Source organism: Taurulus bubalis, assembly GCF_910589615.1.
Source record: "Taurulus bubalis genome assembly, chromosome: 7".
Taxonomy (NCBI): domain Eukaryota; kingdom Metazoa; phylum Chordata; class Actinopteri; order Perciformes; family Cottidae; genus Taurulus; species Taurulus bubalis.
The window spans coordinates 10,017,695-10,037,926 of record NC_136595.1 but is presented as its reverse complement, the minus strand read 5'-3'; the positions used below and the strand labels follow the sequence as shown (position 1 = coordinate 10,037,926).

General features: G+C 43.8%; 1 protein-coding gene across 1 annotated transcript; it reads right to left on the bottom strand.

The window, feature by feature from the left end:
* Positions 1 to 2,866: 2,866 nt before the first annotated feature.
* Positions 2,867 to 10,092, bottom strand: znf644b (zinc finger protein 644b; the record flags this gene model as incomplete). Its single annotated transcript, XM_079221545.1, has 5 exons — positions 2,867 to 3,044; positions 4,148 to 4,238; positions 4,389 to 4,502; positions 5,806 to 6,342; positions 7,431 to 10,092. The coding sequence occupies 5 exons, from the start codon at positions 10,090 to 10,092 to the stop codon at positions 2,867 to 2,869; spliced, it is 3,582 nt and encodes a 1,193-aa protein (XP_079077671.1).
* Between the last annotated feature and the right edge of the window lie 10,140 nt (positions 10,093 to 20,232).

The window sequence follows — 20,232 nt, the reverse complement described above, 5'->3', positions numbered from 1 at the left end:
AAACCCAGGAGTGGCTATCAAGCGGCAGATACATCAAATACTCAGCCTGGAACGCTAAAAACTGGAGTTTAAAACAGCACATAGCCTTAAAAATCACTTCCTGTTGGGAATAATGGTGCAATATCCCACTGAAATCTATGCATTTGGCCCTAAAATACAAATATAAAAAGGCCCGCGTGTTGGAGGCCTCCAGTTCTGCTGAGTGAAGCCGATGTGGAAGGGTCTTAAAAGTTGCATTCTCTCTACAGGCCAGCAGGGGGCGACTCCTCCGGTACCTCAGTAAACATGGTAAACATGAGTTTATGGTCTCAATTGCTAGTATCACGTCTTTGTGATGTTCATTTAGTAAACAATGCTTTCGGGCAGGCTTACTGTGATTGACCAGGAGACGACGAAATCGCTGAACTCAATGCTTCATAACGGCCGTCCGCAAACCAACGGGTGACGTCACGACGACTACGCCCACTTCTTGTATACGGTCCATGGTTGAGCGGCCGGGAACAGTCCATTGTGGAAGGGTCAACTTTTAATCAGAACTTTCTCTTGATGACACAATGCACGTTTTAAACACAGTTTTCACACAAAGCCGTCGTCACAACTGTAGTCACGCTTAATTTATCCTCCAGAAATGTATCGTGTTTTTAATTTGCTAAAATCTTTGTTTTATCTTTCAATCTTCAAATAGTTCCACCTTCATGATGGTGACAATTAAAAGGTTCCTTAAAAAAAAAAGACACATATTCCCTCTTACCTGTAGTGCTATTTATCAGTCTAGACATTTTAGGCACTTTGAGCACCACAACCCAGACTTCTATCTAAAGCTATTGTATTGGAGAGAGGGCAGACATCTCTACGGCCGATGTCCCCAAAACAAAAGAACACAGACTGATGAATAGCACTACAGGCCCAAATCATAAAATACATCACTTCCTATGCCCCTTAATTAAAAGACCCGACTGTCACTGGAGGTTTGGGGCAGCAAAAGGGAAGTCCTTGTTTAAACTCAGTCAGTATTGTCACATCCAAGAGCGACTGAAGAAAGCACAATGATCATTTATTGATATGAACATAAGTCATTGTTTTAATACAGATATAGCAGAATCAAATGAGATCATACATTGGGATAACAATCAGGAACCGTCCTTGTCCTTCCTGCGTCTGCTGGACTCTCTATATTAACATTCCCAAAAATGAGTCTTTTGTTTTCTAAATCTCAAGACCGCTTGCTCACTCCACTCAAACCTTTAGTCCGCTCCACCAACATTGCAGGAAGTAGTCACCAACTAGTCCGATGAAGGTGCCGCAGCCTATATCCCCCTTACCTATATATTCCATATTTGAAAGAACTTAACACGGCATCACTAATAAATGCTTTTGTTTATCTGGCCGATTTAACAATCATTCACGTTATCCGTTTAAATTTAGTGACACTTTCAAATCATGCAAGTTTACTATTAATGTCACTGATTCCTATACAAACATTTACAAAATGTTGTATTAGAATCTGAGCCCAAGTCTAAAAACTATCAAGCCTGAGTAGGGAAGTAAGATATTTTATAGAAATTCACAATTGTATAATAGGGAGCGCTAAAAGTCTACAAATTTGAAAAAGGTGATTAAAAAACAAAACATAAATAATACATTAAACAAAATGTGTTCATTAAAACTAAATATTTATTTGCTTTCTTGTTTTTGCTTATATTAGAGTTGTTGGCTTTTGTCATGAGGCATTACTGAAATGAACATATACATTCATATTGGTGTTATAATATATTTGAATATTTTCTTTATAATACGGAACTTTAAACAAAAATAAAGTAGTTATCCGAAGTGTTAGGGTGACCCAAATAAGGACAAATTGTAGATGTGTATCTTCCAGTGGTAGACAAAAAAAAAAAAAAAGACCCAACCAAGAACGACCCAATTGAGTCCGAGATTTCAGAAATACAGAGCAGCCACAATGATAAAGAAAATGATTCCAACAACACGTTGTTGTTGTTGTTATAACTAGATGAGTTTCTTGTTATAACTCAAGAGTATTCCTCATTATAAAAAGATGTTGCTATCGCGGCTGTAATGAGAGCCGGATTTCAGAACACGCACTGATGGGTGAAGGTTAAGCAGGAGAACAGCGACAGAACAAGCTGTCCCAACATAATGAATGTCGCTTTGATTAAGAGAGATGCTCCCTCTGATGCAGGCGCAGCGAGGTGAGAGCCCACAAAGCATCCGCGAGCTAACGACAGCCCCGTGTACACTGCTTAACAACCAGAGCCCCGTTTGATTTTATGTCGTCTCGAGAAGAAAGCGAGGCGTGAACTCAATTGAAATGCTTGTGTGTTTTGCCAACATATGCTCCTTTTAACATTTCTTCTTGTGGGAAAAAAATTTAAATAATAATTCTCATAAAAAAAGAAGAGTATAAGCTATTGAGAAATGTTTCTTTTTATAATGAGAACTGGTCTCTTTACGACATTCAAAAGTTACAAGAAATTGAGATATTTGGATATTTTTGTCATTATAACAAAATGCTTTTTAACAAGGCACTTTTCTTTATCATGACAAACACAGGAGAACAATGTTTTTTCTAACTATGGCAGTTCTGCACTGCCAGACCAGCTTCAGTAAAGCAGCAAAAAAGATCAATCCTACAAGTTGGATTAGCTGAAGTTTATAAGGCAAAGCATTAAATATCCAATATAAGGTTTTTGCAAATATATACAATATTTTTAATATACTATTATTAAGTCTAGAGTACCTCTTATATGTTCCTAAAGATGGTTGTAGGACTAGTCTAAAAACTATTTTTTGATTTTAGAAACTGTGTGCAAATTTCGGGCTGCTGAAGTTCTCGATGGGTAAAACTCTACTCAAGATCTGGGCACGCAGAAGAAATACTCATGTGTATTTTGTGATGAAGACCCAGAACCTCAACCATCCCGGTCCCTGAGTAGGGAACGCTGGTGTGCAGAAGGTGCCTCTGTAAGTGCTTGATCCAGTCCTCCTGGATGGACAGGGGACCCTGGAAGACAAGGTCGCAAAATCTGCAGACAGAGACAGAGACAGAGAGAGAGAGAATAAGTCAAGTCACCGTCTCTAGAGTAGATGCACAACCGTCTTCTTCCATTGTAGAATGCAAGCTTTGTTTTATTATATGACGTTTTTTTCCTGCATCCAGTTACAGATTCCCATATGGCAGGTTGCATTGAGTAACATTATGATGCGTTCAAGGTCCATTGAGTAAAAATGAGTATCGGGCGAAGGTAAATCAGAACGCTATCATGATGTGGTCAAATATAATATCGTACAATGGAGTTTTTGTTGAGAGACTTGACTGAATAGTTGTTTCAAGGAGACGTTTTCACAGCAATATAAAATGGTTATGAGAGAGGGAATCATAAACATGTTTAACTGGTTATTTTGAGCGCGCTGGAATCGGATCGGTACTTGGCATCGGCTGATATGCAACTTAAGGTATTGGAAGGAGAAAAAAATGGTAGCGGTGAGAACCACTACCTTTCCAGCTTTGGGTGGGCCAGTTAATTGATTTCTCCCCCCCCCACACACACACACACCCATATACAGACCACTTGATTCTATGCCAAAGTATGTTGGTCTACCACTGTTAAAGGCCTGACTTCCCCACCCTCTACTTCAGCATTTTGGCCCACATTTTCGACCTGTCAATCACAAGATAGACCCGTCCTAAAGCATACCTTGCTTGTTTTATTGCCTATTTCACTCTAAATGGGACCATAGTTTAACATTGAAGACTTGAAAACAGTGATTTCGACCATAAACTTGTGTTTACAATGTTTACTGAGGTAATAAATCAAGAGCGTAGTAAGTAGGGTCATTTTCTTAGACTTACAGACTCTACAATCAGAGGAGTCTCCCCCTGATGGTCAGTGGAGAGAATGCAGGTAAAAAGGCATCACATTTCAGAAGTAGAGGTTGCAGCCCGGTGCTAGCATTGTCGTAGTGAGTGATGTAGGCATGCCCAGGCTGTCGTAACGAGGTTGCAAGTACTTTCTTTAGGGAGTGAGTGGGCGAGATGCCCAGCGGCCCCGACTTCTCGGGTAGTCCCAGATAAGGAGCGGCTGGTCAGTTGTACATCATTTCACATGTAACCTTCTCTTGTATGTACCTGCAGGTGAGCGTGTAAATCTCAGCATCCAGGGAGGGCAGCATCTTCTTCTTTAGCCCAGGCCTTGGCTTCTTCGGTTTATAATCGTCGCCTAAAAAGACAAAACACTGTTTTATCTGAGGGAACGCATTCAGTAATCACTGGCAAGAGGCAAAAATAACTAATCCCAGTATTGATATTTATTATTCTAATCCACATACACCGTGAGACGTTTGTCTGAGACGTACAGTCATCAACTTACCTGGTCCTTCAAATATGGCAATCCTCTTCCTGTGTGCAAAGGCTCGAAGATGACTAGGAAGCCCGGGGAAGGCGCCATTACACTGAATACAAATCTCATTTGAGTCACATTCCCCTGAAAGATTAGAACGTTGGAAGAAAAAAAAAAACTAAATTAAACTCAAAGAACGGGGCCAGTGGATCAAAAATGTTTAGGTGTAAATGCAATTGATCGGATGATGTCCATGTAAATACAGTTTTGAATCAAGGTTTAAAGATCATCAGTGGTGCGACACTATTATTCAAGGGAAAAAAGCATTGTGGGATTGCGCGCAAGTTCACGTGGTAATTTCATTATCAAGCAAAACTGTTACTCCCAGTGTGTTCCTCCACCTGGTTTCATTCTAAGCATCTGATTTGCGCTCTCCTGTCTGAAAAGTGTTACATGGCAAAGTTTAACACAATCTTGCTATTTTCACATACACCAGAGTCGCAGAGGATTCATAAACTACTCGAGAATATCACAGACGTGTTAGTCCTCTGACAGAAGACTGGAGGTGGCAGTGCTGTGCCACATCGCCTGTTAACCAGAATATTTGTTAAATCGTAATCCCAAAAGATCGCTCAAAATTTAAATGATTTTGCTTTTATTCTTTTCCAAATATTTCTAGAAATATTGGATACAAAGAAGTTCTATATTTTCATTTAATTAGCAGGTGATGATACGATGTGAACGTCAACTCCGTGATGAAAGAGTAGTTTAATCAACACCCTGATGGTATCCTACAAATGGTAATCTGCACCAGTTTTCAGCACCAGACGCACAGAGAAAGACATCTTCATGAGGACATTCCACCTCGGCAAAGAGCAATGTGATTTAAATCTTTACCTTTTTTATTTTTTTCCATCTCATCTTTCTCAGTACCGGCACTGAAAGTTTGATTTGGACAGACATTAAACAAAATTGTGGAAACACGGATCACGGGCTTCCAACTGAACATCAAGAGGATTTCATGATTTTTTAATACCAACTTCAAAAGCACTTTGGCGACATTCAATCTACTGTATTTGTGTTGTTGTTGTTGTTGTTTTTTCCCCTATACAAATAAAAAAATCAAATGAGTGTGAACTATTGTTTAACTGGCATCCACCTGTTTTCTGTGAAGAGATACTGGAAAATGTGTCATTAAATATTGATGCCAATCAGAGGACTGAACATGAGTGTGTACATTAATAATAGTCAACTTAATTTGTATAGGAATTACACATGAACGAGCTATTGCGTGGTCATTTTCTTCCCTGGTAAAGGGTGCTTCTTTTTTGCCAAATATCTACAAATACATAAATTTACATTTTAATGCTGACCATTTTCTACATTGTTAAGATTAATATGAAAATCTACTTGCTGAACCCCCCCGGCGCATGAGACTCCACCATACCATGAGCCCAGTTTGGTTCCTCCATGTAATCTTTGGTGACATCACAGAGCTTCCTGGTGGCGTGGGCTTCCCAGTTGCTTCTCGCCGAGAGCGCCACACTCTGCCGCCTCATCTTGAGCAGTTCAACCAAAGTGCTTGTGGAGGCCTCGGTGCCTCGTTGTGCTTCTACCTGCAGCCCCCTCTCTGAGAAGGTCTCTGCTTCCTGTTTTGGTACAAAGCTGTCAACCAACTTGGGACGTGGGCTCCGCATCGCAAACTGGATTTTCACCGGCATGCCCATGCGCATCAGGACCAGGCCATCGCCGCCGGTCCGTGAGGGGAATTGGCTGTCGTCGAGGACCTGGAGGATGTTCTGATGTTCCTTCTTGTCCCGTAGCAGTTCGTTCAGGATGCCCAGCGGGGACTTGCCGGTGCTGGTAACACTTCCACCGATTCGCTTCAGGTGTCCCCTCACGTGGTTTGAGAGGCCGGTCTTAGTATCGAACCAACCCCAGCACAGGGGACATTTGTGCGCTCCTTGGGTTTCTGGTTTAACAGCTGTAATATCAGATATAAGAGATTTGGAATAAAAAAAAACATTGTAATGAAAGAACAAAAACATCAAGCCAATATTCATGATGTACTGTTTTGTACTCACTTGTAAAGGCTTTAGAAACAGGAGGTCATAAAGATCTTCATTTGAGTATATTTTGCAGCCAAATCAAATTGTTTACAGGATGTTCAACCTTTTATATTGCATGTACAACTACAATAAAGTAGTCCATGAATATGAGATATGACTTTACAGATAATTACAGTCCCTCTTTGGCATAGTGGAAGTTAGTTTATGGCTTTTGCCAGCTACAGTTAGTCTTTTAGATGTTGTCACACTTCTTTTTGATTGTATGACCGCTGTCGTTTTAAGAGAATAATGCAGCGCAACGTGTAAAAGCCTCCGTAGATACTCGGAGCTGGCGTGCTGTCTGCGGAGACTTGTGTTGCGCCGCCAAGCGTGAGTATAAACAAAGCTTGAGTTTCTCCGTTGTGCCCCATTTGGTTAGCCGGCGGTCACCGCTCCGCACTGCCGATATGGCGGTTACAGTGGCCACCCTAAAAAAAAAAACACCCTTGTTTGCACTTTTAGCACCGTTAGCTACCGGCTCATGTTTTGCAGGCAATATACATGCTCTGATTTCAGTATTGAGAACCTTTAATATAACAGGACCACATAACGCAGCTGTACATCTAAAGCGCATGTGATCTTAATGTTTGCACTAACAAAACTCAATGACAATCTGAAAGGAGTTACTCCTTGTAAACATACAGAGAATCACCACTGGAGCTTTAGGGTGAGTGTCGGCTCACAATGACAACACTGACGTATTGAGAAGCAGGTATAATGGCTGCCATGGTTGCTTTAGCACGTTAACATTTGCCAATTAGCACAAATTGCATCTGAGGCTGACGAGAATGTCGTTAGCTTTGCAGGAGTCTGAAGTAGTGTGTGATGTGCGGCAGTACACAATTTTCCACAACCCTGACCTCCGACCCCATCCAAAATGTTGATCAAATTTGAATACCAATACGTAAAAAAACATATGTCTTCTCAACTAATGTCATAGTAAATCCGACACCAATACTTGTACCTTTTCTCATTTTCTTCATGCTACTGGGGATCCTTCTGCGGATTCGCGGCTGATGGTCCTGCAACGCCACTTGCTCCGGCGAGACCATGTGCCGAGCGTTGTAGCTCAAGCCGACCCTGTGGAGGTGCCCTCGCACGTGATTGGACAGGCCCACTCCGGACTCAAACACGGCCGGGCAGTAGGGACAGAGCTTGTGCTCCACCCCTGGTGTGGGGAAAACATCAAAGCTGTCCCCCGAAGACATACAAGGCGACTCTGGGGAATCACCACGCGCTGTGCTTTCGATATACTCCTCCTTGATTACGAGTTGCTCTATGTCACTACAGTCTTCACCTCCATCCTCTTCATCCTTGAGCACATGGGGGCTTTGGTCTTCGGCTGAAAACCTCTGCCTCTTTGTGAAATACCTCCGAGCGTACGGGTTCCTCGCATTCTCGCTTTCCAAGAAGCCGCCTGTGGCTCCACTGAGGCAGTCACTGAATTTACTGCCGCCCTCGCAGCCTTTAACAGACGCTTTCTTGAGCCTCTGGTAAAACCGTGCCGATACATTACCATTCATATTGTCAGTAGTGTTATGCAAGGGCGTTGACATTTTTCTCATTGACAGGGAATTTTGGTTCGCCTGCGCTTGTAAGCTCCCGCTCGACGGGTTGTTCTTGCCACCCTGAAAGAACATCTGGTCTAATTTAAGATTTCTGGCGGATGGTAAGAAATCAACGGTCGCAGGACAGGTTGCCTGCTTTGAGCTGCCAAAAGCCTCACAGTCATTGTTTGCAGAGTCTTCCTCCATGCAGGTGAGATCAGTTGCCACATCTAATTTTTCCGCTGGCTGCGGGAGTAATTTTCCGTGCCTGTCGACCCTCCACAAAGACGGCGACAGCGCGTTTTCAGTGCAACCGACATGGCACTCAAACTGAGGAGGATCTACGTTTTTTTCATTTGACTTTCGAATGTAAAGGTCCCCCTTTTCACCAGAACAGTGGGGGAAATGTGCTGTTCCTCCGAGAGCCGACTTGTGCAGATTTGGTTCAGGCGGGTCAGCGACCTTTTTATAACTACCGAGCGAACACAGACGCTCCAGCTCGGAATGTCCTGCCAACACTGCGTCGTCTCTGCTGGTGAAGAAACGCGCTTTGTGGCGAAACTGAACACGCCCCGATTCCTCGGCATATTCAGCGCGGGTCGTTTCCCCGCGCGCGTTGAGGTGTGCGCCGCGCAGGTGGGCCTCGAGGGCCTGCTGCGTCAGCGTAACGTAGTTGCACTCCTCGCAGAAGTAGTAGTGCTTCAGATTGTCGCGCGTATTGGCGTGCTGGACGGAGATTTTAGGGCAATCGCAACCAGATGCGCACCGAGGACGTGGCGCTGCGGCGCCCACGTCTTCCAGTTTGGTGTTCTTGAAATCTTTGATTCCCTCCAGAAGTTTTTCCAGCCTGTCTCGGTGAATAATGATGTGCCTCATGAGGGAGTTGCTATCACAGAACAAACGCCCACACTCCCTGCATATAAAGGGCTGCGAGACGTTCTCACTGTTCACCTGATTATGCTTGCCTAAATGATACATCATATGTCTATGGAAATGTCTCCTCTCCTTGTAATTAACATTGCATGTTGTGCATGAAAAGAGAAGTGGATCCCGTTCGACTTGTTCGGTCCTCAACCGTTCCACTTTCGTGCTACAATTGTCTTCATCTTCGGGGTCATTTTCCTCATTACAGCCTCCCTGTGCTGCCGCGCTATAAATATGGTGCTGCAAGTCTGACGCTGTGTTCCTAGAAAGAGCTTTGAGTGGCTCCACGGAATATGTAATATCAGATCGGGCACCTAAAAAATCGTCTTGGTTGGCGATGCCGATGTTTCCGACGTCGCCGCAGAACCCGAAACGTCTGTATGTGTGATTTAAGCTGCTGTTAACCTTTTCCAGAGAGCCTGACATGCTTTTTGCATGCGTGTTGTGCTTCCTGTCCCCTTGGTGCATCACTCTGGTCTCCAGCCTTCTGTCGTCGCGCAAGAGGCGCTCCCTTGCTGAATCCCACCCGACTGCCTCGTAATCATCCGAGGAGCTCTCCGACCGCTCTGCGCCCCGGCGAGATCTTGTTTTCGTGGTCTGCTTTGTCAAAGGTTGGCTAATGTGCATTTGCTCCGCGCCGCCTGCACCTGACAGTGTGGGACAGGCCAGTTTGGACTCATTCTCCTCCGAGCGAGACAGTGGCGTGTTGACACCTGGCTGTGTGGCCAGTGTTTTCACGACGGGCCCTGCTGTGTTCTTCCAAGCGTCTGATTGAAGCTCACTAGGTGGTGGTAACACCTCGGGGCTCGTGTCCTTCCCCGCTTGCCACGCGGCATCCAGGACATTGTTGGATAAAACAGTGCCTTTGTTCAGGACACAGTGTACCTCTGAGGTGGGGTGTGAACCAGGTCCATTAACAAGTGCTCCTGAAGGCAATGAATTGCCTGCATGGGGAACAGCAGGGACCCCGCTGTATACAAATGGATTCGGCTGGGTTCCATTTAAAGGGTTTTCGTGTTCATCCGAGGACGGACCTGCAGCATTGTTCTTAGGGGAGAATGTGTGACTCTGTAATGGCTCCTGAGTTCGACCTGGGCTGTCAGACACCCATTCCACGTCTTTGTCCTCTTGTGCATTTCGCCCCAGATCAGACATAGCACCAGTACGTTCTGAAACATGAAAGAATAATCACAAATTTATCAAGTGCACTTCATATTTCTATTCATTTTCTATTCCGCGTAAGAGCTGGCATCGCTTTACGAGCCTAATATTTATTTTACTCATGTGCCGTGTTCAACCAGCCGGAGACAATTTGCAGGAGGAAATAATGCAGATGTAAATTACAAAATGAAACACTCTCGCACAACAGGTTTAATAAAGTCTAGCTCGTTTCTTTCACGCTGGTAATGTGGTGCGGTTAAAAAAAAAAAAGAAGTATTTTTTCTCCATAAAACAAGAGCGGTATTATTCTGCGCCGCATTATGATTTCCCCAACACCCTCTTTCGCCACCTCTATTCACAACAAACCCTGCTGTTAGCCCTGAATACCCTGGATAGGATGCTTAATTATGCGAGCGTACCTCTGGGACACAACCTGCCCTGCTTCCCCCGCCTAAAGTTCTCAGTCGTCTGATAAAATTGACCAATTTCCATGGGAACAAAGTACACCTCCAATGAGATCATATTGCGTCTTATCACTCTGTGATGGTGCCAACACGGATCTCAGCATGAGACTGTTGTTACTCGAATCCTGACAAATTGGCAGGCACACAATCTGTCTAAAACACAAACACAGGCCCTGTATAAAGAAAATATTATGCCTTCGCGCACACACAACTATTTTTTTCATACTTTTTTTAGACAAACCTAGTAATTAAATAGGATGAGAATATGATTAAACTTGTGCAAGCTGCATCTCGTGACAGATTACAATATACTGTCCAGGGTTGATTTAGTTCGAAATGTGCGCTCAGTGGGTTTTGACATCCAGGGCTGGTCGCTCTCTACAGGAAGCTCCGTCGCTAACGAAGTGGTAAATTCAGTGTTAATGAGTGGCTTCACTGTTACCACCTCCGAGGTAAAACCTTCCGAGCTCCATATTCTCCCCCATCTGTTGTGGTGTAAAAAGGTTCCACGGGGGAACAGACGCTCTCCATTTAAAAGAGAACTTCGCCGTTACCCCCCAAACGGCAGGGTGGCAAAACCATCAAAATATCTTGGTTCGAAATGTGTGTGGAGCCTCATTAGTAGCCAGCTCATACAACATGCGTCTATATATGTATGTATGTATGTATGTATATAACGGACAGGGGTTCAACAGAAAATGCAATTCTTTATGAACTTCTTTGCTTCTATTCACTTCATTTAGTCGATGTTAAAAAGGCGGACTCTGCCTTGCCTGGAGATATTTACAGGGATTATGAGCTTTAATACAGTTAAGCTGTATGCACAGATCAATCTGCTGTGAGCTTTTACCAACCCTGTTTGCTATTTTCCCCAAGACACTCTCCTTTTCGGTTTCTGTGAATGAGATTTAGGAGATCATTGTGTACTCTTAGACAATAGATCGGGCCTCGTCTTATGGCTTTTTCTGTTTGAGAAGTGCTTTTCTAAAAAGATACTGTAAACATCTGGTCCAATGCAATATAGTTGCCAGTTCATTAGCTACATCTGTGCAATCTGACGTAATCCAACACAACGAAATGGCTCCATCTTGGTGAAGCTTATAAGGTTAGTGAGAGGCGTTTCTACTAATCTGTCCAGGGTGGACATTATTAGGGTTCATTGTGATGCAATCCAACAGAACAGATCTGCTCAGCTTTAGTTTCAGGATTTATTGGACCGTTGCACTGGATCGCATTAGGCCGCAGCAGGTGTGCATGATAAACAGCGGGCTCAACAATAAAAGCTTTAATTTGTACCAACAGAGAAAAATAATATGAATCACTTCAAGTCATGCAGTTGAACATGATCTTGCGCGGTGCGCTCCGAGAGCTGGTGGGCTGGGAATGGTGCCATGTACTCACATCAGCGTGGCTTTGAGTCTGGCACACAGCCTCGGCGCATTTCAGGCCCTGTTCTCTTTCATCTTCCAGCTATTCTCTGCTGCGCTCAAGCTCATTTCATGAACAAAATGCCATACACTTGCCTGGAAGAGGATTCTTGCCTGAATTAATGTTTTGCTCTTGAACGCAAATAACATTCTTTCACAATTGTTAAGACATAAATTACACTAAATATAACCCTCTAACAGCACAAAGTAGTAAGAGGGTGGGTGCTATTGTGGGACTTTACATGACATGGGGCAAGTGGCCTTAAAGCAAGACAAAAACAGAAAGAAATGTAGCTGCTCTATAGTAAGTAAACTGCATGATACGTGACGATGTAAGGGGACTGATTGAGGCAGAAAAATAAATGCTGGACTATGGAGGAAGTTAAAAGGGATAGTTTGGGTCTTAGTGGGGTTGTATAATTTAGTTGCAAGCCAAGACTAAGTCCAGCTGTCCACCACAAACAGAAACAATTAACATAAATATCCACAAGGACATTTATTTTTTCTTTTCATAAATGATTTAATGAAAACTACCAAAATAGCCAAATTTAAAAGTCTTGCGGGGACAACACGCGGGTTGAGTTTGGCACTGTCGGCTTGTGAGGGCTGCGAGTGTCGAGGCAAATTCCTTCTCCTTGTTCGACTGAAGACCCGGCTGGCAGCACAGTGGAGACGGCGCTGGAAACCAACTGGGACCAGTCAGCCAAACCATTTCAACTGCTGGAGCTGTCTGTATGGATCAACAGCCAACCTCATACTCCTCTGCCATCGCCTCTTGCTGAAGAAATGTCTAAACAAGAGAAGGCGCGGTCCCTCAAGTACCGCGCCACACAACTTCCTCGGCTAATGGGATCCATTGATTTATTTGACACAATGTGAATTTATGAAGCCGCCTCTTAAGCGCGAGAGTATCAAAGCGAGGCTCAAAAACAAACAGACGGAGATTCGGCTTGACATTCCAGTAATCCCAAGGTGAGTGCGTTCTCTCAGAGAAGGTGCCGCAGCGGAAAGAAAACGAAAATATAGAAAAACAATGTTAAGTTCTTCTACTTTCTGAGCCCACGCGGTTCTACCCACAGTATCAAAACGGCAGAAGAGCAGGAAGAAATTAGCTAAATACGCCAGAAGCCAAACCTCAATGTGATTAACGGAGCGACGTGAAGAAACACGGCAACAGCAGATTTCACGAAACACCCCAGATTTCTTAAATTTGCACGGGAGAAAATAAAGAGAGGGGCTTCACACGCTGCCTTTGTCTGGATTACGCACTCTTTTATCCCACTGAGTTCTTGTCACCCAAAGGTCATTTCCATAATAATGGACTCCATTCTCCCTAATGGGATTTTGGCTGTGATTATGTATGCCAGCGTCTTGTGCAGACACTATCAGCCCTGTCATCCTGAATTGCACAAATGTAATTACGCAAAGCCTTTGATAACTAAACAATGTAATTTACTGCTTGAGTGAAAATAGATACCGAGTTATACGACTCAAATTATACATTAAAGGGAAATGTGTGAGGACCAGAAGAGGTGTGTTGCAAAGAAAATTATGTTCTTTATTGGAAGAAAATTAAACGCTAATACATGCTTTAAGAATATTTGGTGTCCATTCTAGTGTGTGAAGGCGAAGATTCATAGAAGAAAAAAGTACCACTGGGAGTGGTGACTATAAAAGGAATAGTTCCATATTTCTGGGATCTACTCTTACTCGAGAACATAAAATAGCAATGATATCTGCAGCCAGCAAGCCTATCTTAGCATGAATACTGGAAACTATTGAAAATAAACTAGACTTTTGGTAACAGAGAGCCAAAGTGAAACAGGAAGCTTTTCATTTCCTTTCAGGAGTAAGAAAATCTCATTTAAAAACCCATTGACATTTTTAACTACGTTATTAACCGAAAGTCTAGCCTTGGAAAATAAACCGGACCAATCATTTGATTTTGTGAATGTCTTCAAGTTTGTAATTTATAATATTGTCTAAAACAAAAAGTGTCGAATTCAGTGTCAGAGAAATATACTTCTCAACTCACAGGCCAATTTGCCTTTTTGTGTCTCAATACGAGTGTCAATACATGTCATTGAGATAATAAGGTACCATCGCAAGGTATCTGAAATGTACGCACTACATTTGCCCATTTGTCTCCTGAATATGGACAGTAATGTCCAGGAATGTTTCCCTTTTACAGTAGACTGATGAACCAAATGCTGAATGAGAGATTACATTGAGTTACAGAGAGGGAAAGAGTGGCTGCGTAGGCCGCACATGACCAAGGGTAATACAGATCCACCTATCAGCAGCTCTTTAATTAATACATCATATCTTGTTAGTTTAATGTGTAGAAAAAAAGAAACATAAAACAACAAAGTAAAATGACAAGTTGTCGTTAGAGTATTTTGTTTCCTTCGGACAGAGCCAGGCTAGCTGTTATAGCCCCAATACCTATGCTAAGATAAGCTAACCCCCACCCCCCGGCCGCACCGGCGACCATGCCGTATGCCCACAGACCAGCCCCTCTCCCCCCCATATTACCCATGTTATTATTAGTTTTATTTTCATTGGTTGCTGGATTACATTTCACCCAGATACAACAGATATGTTTTTCTGATTGGCTATTCGTGTAGCCCATTCCCAGACGTGCTTGATTCCTCCATGGTGAGGGCAGCGAGACCAGGTCATGTTTGCGCGCTGCGGCACATTAAATAGCCTAGAGTTTTTTTTCAGCGTGAGAAATACGATGTGTGGCGGGAGGGCGTGACTTAAGAACGAAATGCGTGACACTTGAGAGCCCTGTACACGTGTGTGTGTGTGTGTGTGTGTGTGTGTGTGTGTGTGTGTGTGTGTGTGTGTGTGTGTGTGTATGTATATATATATATATATATATATATATATATATATATATATACATACACACCTAAAGGATTATTAGGAACACCTGTTCAATTTCTCATTAATGCAATTATCTCATCAACCATTCACATGGCAGTTGCTTCAATGCATTTAGGGGTGTGGTCCTGGTCAAGACAATCTCCTGAACTCCAAACTGAATGTCAGAATGGGAAAGAAAGGTGATTTAAGCTATTTTGAGCGTGGCATGGTTGTTGGTGCCAGACGGGCCGGTCTGAGTATTTCACAATCTGCTCAGTTACTGGGATTTTCACACACAACCATTTCTAGGGTTTACAAAGAATGGTGTGAAAAGGGAAAAACATCCAGTATGCGGCAGTCCTGTGGGTGAAAATGCCTTGTTGATGCTAGAGGTCAGAGGAGAATGGGCCGACTGATTCAAGCTGATAGAAGAGCAACTTTGACTGAAATAACCACTCGTTACAATCGAGGTATGCAGCAAAGCGTTTGTGAAGCCACAACACGCACAACCTTGAGGAGGATGGGCTACAACAGCAGAAGACCCCACCGGGTACCACTCATCTCCACTACAAAGAGGAACAAGAGGCTACAATTTGCAAGAGCTCACCAAAATTGGACAGTTGAAGACTGGAAAAATGTTGCCTGGTCTGATGAGTCTCGGTTTCTGTTGAGACATTCAGATGGTAGAGTCAGAATTTGGCGAAAACAGAATGAGAACATGGATCCATCGTGCCTTGTTACCACTGTGCAGGCTGGTGGTGTGGGGGATGTTTTCTTGGCACACTTTAGGCCCCTTAGTGCCAATTGGGCATCGTTTAAATGCCACGGCCTACCTGAGCATTGTTTCTGACCATGTCCATCCCTTCATGGCCACCATGTACCCATCCTCTGATGGCTACTTCCATCAGGATAATGCACCATGTCACAAAGCTCCAATCTTTTCTAATTGGTTTCTTGAACATGACAATGAGTTCACTGTACTAAAATTGCCCCCACAGTCACCAGATCTCAACCCAATAGAGCATCTTTGGGATGTGTTGGAACGGGAGCTTCGTGCCCTGGATGTGCATCCCACAAATCTCCATCAACTGCAAGATGCTATCCTATCAATATGGGCCAACATTTCTAAAGAATGCTTTCAGCACCTTGTTGAATCAATGCCACGTAGAATTCAGGCAGTTCTGAAGGCGAAAGGGGGTCAAACACAGTATTAGTATGGTGTTCCTAATAATCCTTTAGGTGAGTGTATGTGTGTATGTAATAAATATATATATATATATATATTTATTAAAAGCTCGGGGCAAACTAGTATTTTGCTACTACTATATTATTTTAACCAATACATTTTTTAAAAGAATAGAAAAAGGGAAGGTAAATGCACATACAAAATAAATGTGTGTACTTGCAGTGGACATTAAGAAAAAATAAAATAAAAAAGACACATGGATACAGGACGAGGGTTAAACTGATGAGTGGTGCCTTGAAACAGGTGACACAAAACTTCGTCTGACATCCAACACATATTCTGACCTACCCGCCAAACCTGCCCACAACAAACTTCTCCTTGCCCCCTTCTCCTCGCCAAAAAAAAGAAAAAGGCAGAGTGAGCGAGGCGGCTGTGATGGTAGATTTACTGATGAAAAAAGGTGAAGCGGGAACATTGGGGGTGATAAAAGGGGACAGGGAGCGAGTGACAGTTGGGTTAAGACAGAAGTCATGTTCAATAGCAGGTAGAAACATCAAACAGTGAGTTCACAGGAAACCCCATGCAACCTTGTCTTGAAGGAGGATTTTCTGTTGTGTGGAGTAGATTATATCTGTTCAAGCTGCTGACACGGCCTCATTTGCTGCCCGTAGTGTTGGAGGGGGATTAAACGATATAAACTTTAAAGCTTTAAACAATACCTTTCAAAATTAAATGGATTAAGGGAGGGGTGTCTGATGGGGATTTCCCAAGGCTTTGTTAGTTTTAAACTCTACTCCTTTAAAAAAAAAAAAAGAAGAAGAAAATAGGGGGAAGAATAAGAAATTTCTCAGGCATGTGACCGTTTTAATGAGGCGGCTCTCACGTTGAGGAGGGCAGCGGGCTGCCGAAGCAGATGGCTCTCATAAACATCATATCTCCTCTGTTTAGATACACAACTTCTCATCTCCCGACGCCGAGAGGAAAACAAACCCCGACCATCACCGCCAGCGCTACCCGCTTGCCCACTTTTGGCACGCTGCGTCGGCTCGTCGAAATGGCACATTTCCATTTTTTCTCGCGTTGCCCCCTCCCCACCCCCGCAACAATATGCATGAGCTGCGCAATTGATACACATAACCTCTAATCTGTTCCAAGTATACGCAAAGGAGATGCTGCGACTGCGGCGCCGGGTATTTTTGTTTGGCGGCAGTTATAGGGTGTTGACTTTTATTAAATGTTACGATTACCATATAACCAAAAGTGTACAAACACCAGGAAAGACAGAAGTTGTTGCTGGGATTTGGGCGGATGCCTCCCTCTTAGGCTGGGATGCGTTTATTAATATATATCAAACTTTGTTGCTGCCGCTTTGCTGCAGACATGTGACCATTCAGATGAAAGGGAGTCGGTGTCAAGCTGCTCTCCAAATTGAGGACGGGCTCCACATTGCTGAGCAGACATCAGTGAGCTTAAAACTCGGAGGCATGTCAAGTATCGCAGGTATTAGGATGAAACCTCTCATTATCTTTCTTTAAAACATAATGTGCGAGTGCACCGCGGCAGGATTTGGAGAGGGGGAGGGAGGGGTGAAGCGGGGAGCATGGGCCTCGCCGTCACTAATGGCAACCGTAGTGAGCCCTCAGCAGGCACCTTGAGTTCTATTATTAGCACCGGGACAAACAACTCTAAACAGGAGCTGGATCAAGTGTGTCGTGTGCAAGCCTCTGATTTGGGTTTAGGGAGCTCCGAGTGGCTCAGGCGGGCTCCGGCGTGAGCGCGCGCGGTCAAAGAGATGAAGGACCGCAGCGGGCCAAGAAGTCACGCGGGACGCGGCGTGCCGACAAAAGAAGCGCCTATTTATCCGCCTCTATTGGGGGACTCTAAGTGGACAGCTTGAGCGCCGCGGCCTCGACAGTGACGGGACTCCCCCTCGTCATTTCCCAAGGTCCACACACACACACAGACAGACAGACGTACGTACGTATGTAAGGCGATTATTCAGCGCTGCTTGTCAATTGTACCTTTTCAACCCAGATCAATGCGTCGTCTTGCACCAGGGGCCTGTATCAACGCCAGTCATTAACATGTGAGTGCCACTCCATCGGCCCCGGCTCCAAATAAATCAAAGGGGTCGGGCCACAGAAGAAAAGGGGCTAATATTTCCTCAATAACCCCAGAGGGACACCATGGAGAGATGCAAATTGCCTCCCAGGAGACCCCGGGGGATGTGAAGGAGAAGCTCGCTGGGAGGCAACGGGAAGCTAATGAGTATAATGGTAAATGTATACAAGGAGAGGCAGAGAGGAAGGATAAAAAAAAACTCCTCTCTATTCATACCAATTAATGCAATCTTATCAATGGAGGTGTACTGTAGGAGGAGGACCCATGTCTAACCCTGTGCCCTCCTCCCCACTTCCACCTCGCGAGCGCCTGTATTATTCAACGCGGGGGCCAGGCTGCGGTCATTAGCCCTGTGGGAGGCTGGGCCAGGCCCGGGGAGTTAAGGAGATTTTAAAAACCACTCACTCCTCACATCAAAACAAATCGGGCCGAATCAAAGGGGGCTCAAAGAAAATGTCCTTTTTCTCCGAGGGGCGAGGGAGGGAGGCCGCCATTGTTGCGAAAACCGGCTTCTGCGGCCACAGACGCACGGGAAAACACAAGGCGGCATCGGAACCCGAAGTGGCTTCGCCAGTCGTGTCCGAGGAAGAAGAAGGATTAGCGGCGATTAGGATGTCGTGGCATGAAACAATACAGATCCAAACTGGGATCGTGTTAAATGTCTTTGCATAATAACTAGAAAAGTATGGCATCAATACATTTAATTGATTAAATGGAGCTCAGCAACTGTGATATTTGAGCTTTCATTTTTTCCCCTATATCATTAGCAGATTAACAGGACTTTCTTTCTTTTTTTTCCCAGCTACTTGTTTGAAAGGAACGCTTAGCTCACTGAAAATGAAGACATCGTTTCCATGCAATCTCAACCATTATAGTTTCGATTGCAATAACTGCCAACACCACATCAGAAACATGAACAAACAAAGTCCCAACATCTGTGTTTCCCTCAAACAAATGAAAAGAAAAACAAGGGAACAATATTCTCAAACAAAAAGACGCTTGTTAAAAGAACTTTCCTAAAAATCTAAATGTTGTCTTGCTGGTGCAGAAATCTGTTTTATCCTGTCTTGTTTGAAATGACTGACATGCATTTCTAGATTATTCATGAAACAAGTGGATTTATGGAGGAAACTAGTTAAAACCATCTCTACCCCACTGGCAGACGTCTACTTTTTGTTGCCGTCAATAAACAAAATGTCTTCCTAAGATGGAGATCTCAGTTGCAGCGCCTGGTTTTCTTTAGAACAAACATTTGACCCTGAATGGATCAACTGCATTCACACAGCGAGGCAGGCCAAGAATACGTTTGATCTTCTTCAACTACAACACTCATAAACAGAACCCCACGGAAAAATCTGTAAATACATAAATGTGTGTATTTCTCTTCTTTTTTTGCAGTACTTGTCATTACAGTTGTGATATATACAGTACCCGTCATCACCAACAGATGGAAACTTGCGTAAAATACAAAAAGATAAACTCCATGACTCGTTTCCCCATGTTGCTTACTATGATAACTTTAGTCACCATTCCATGTTAAGTGACACTTTCACTTTTTAAAATTAAGACAATTATAAAAAAAAAAAAAGTATAATAAAACAGCGCTAGGATTACCTTAAAGGTGCACTGCGCTGTGCTCCACAGCGCCTCTAGTGGTCAGAAACTACACAAGGGAACTTTAAGTTCCCTCTGAATCGATACGGCCACGCTGCTAAAAGGAATCGAAGTGGGGTGTAGTTTAAGGAAGCATTTAAACTACCTGAAAGGCCAAACAAATGCTTCGAAAGCATAAAGAAGAAGCGGGAATGCCTCGATCTATCATTTTGAAGGTCACTTATCAAGGCGGGGAAGCGTACCTGACGGCGGGAGGATTTGCCGTCGAGAGATCACCGAGGGGACTCAAATGAAGGTTAATCACTATATAACTTTCTACACGTCTAATCCTGTACTCCACATTTCATTGAGCATAGCTCTAAAAAAAGCCCTCCGTCAGCATAATTGCGCCTAACCTGTGCCCCGCGTTGCTCGAGTCTCGAGAATATCACAGCCAACTCTGAGAATAAGT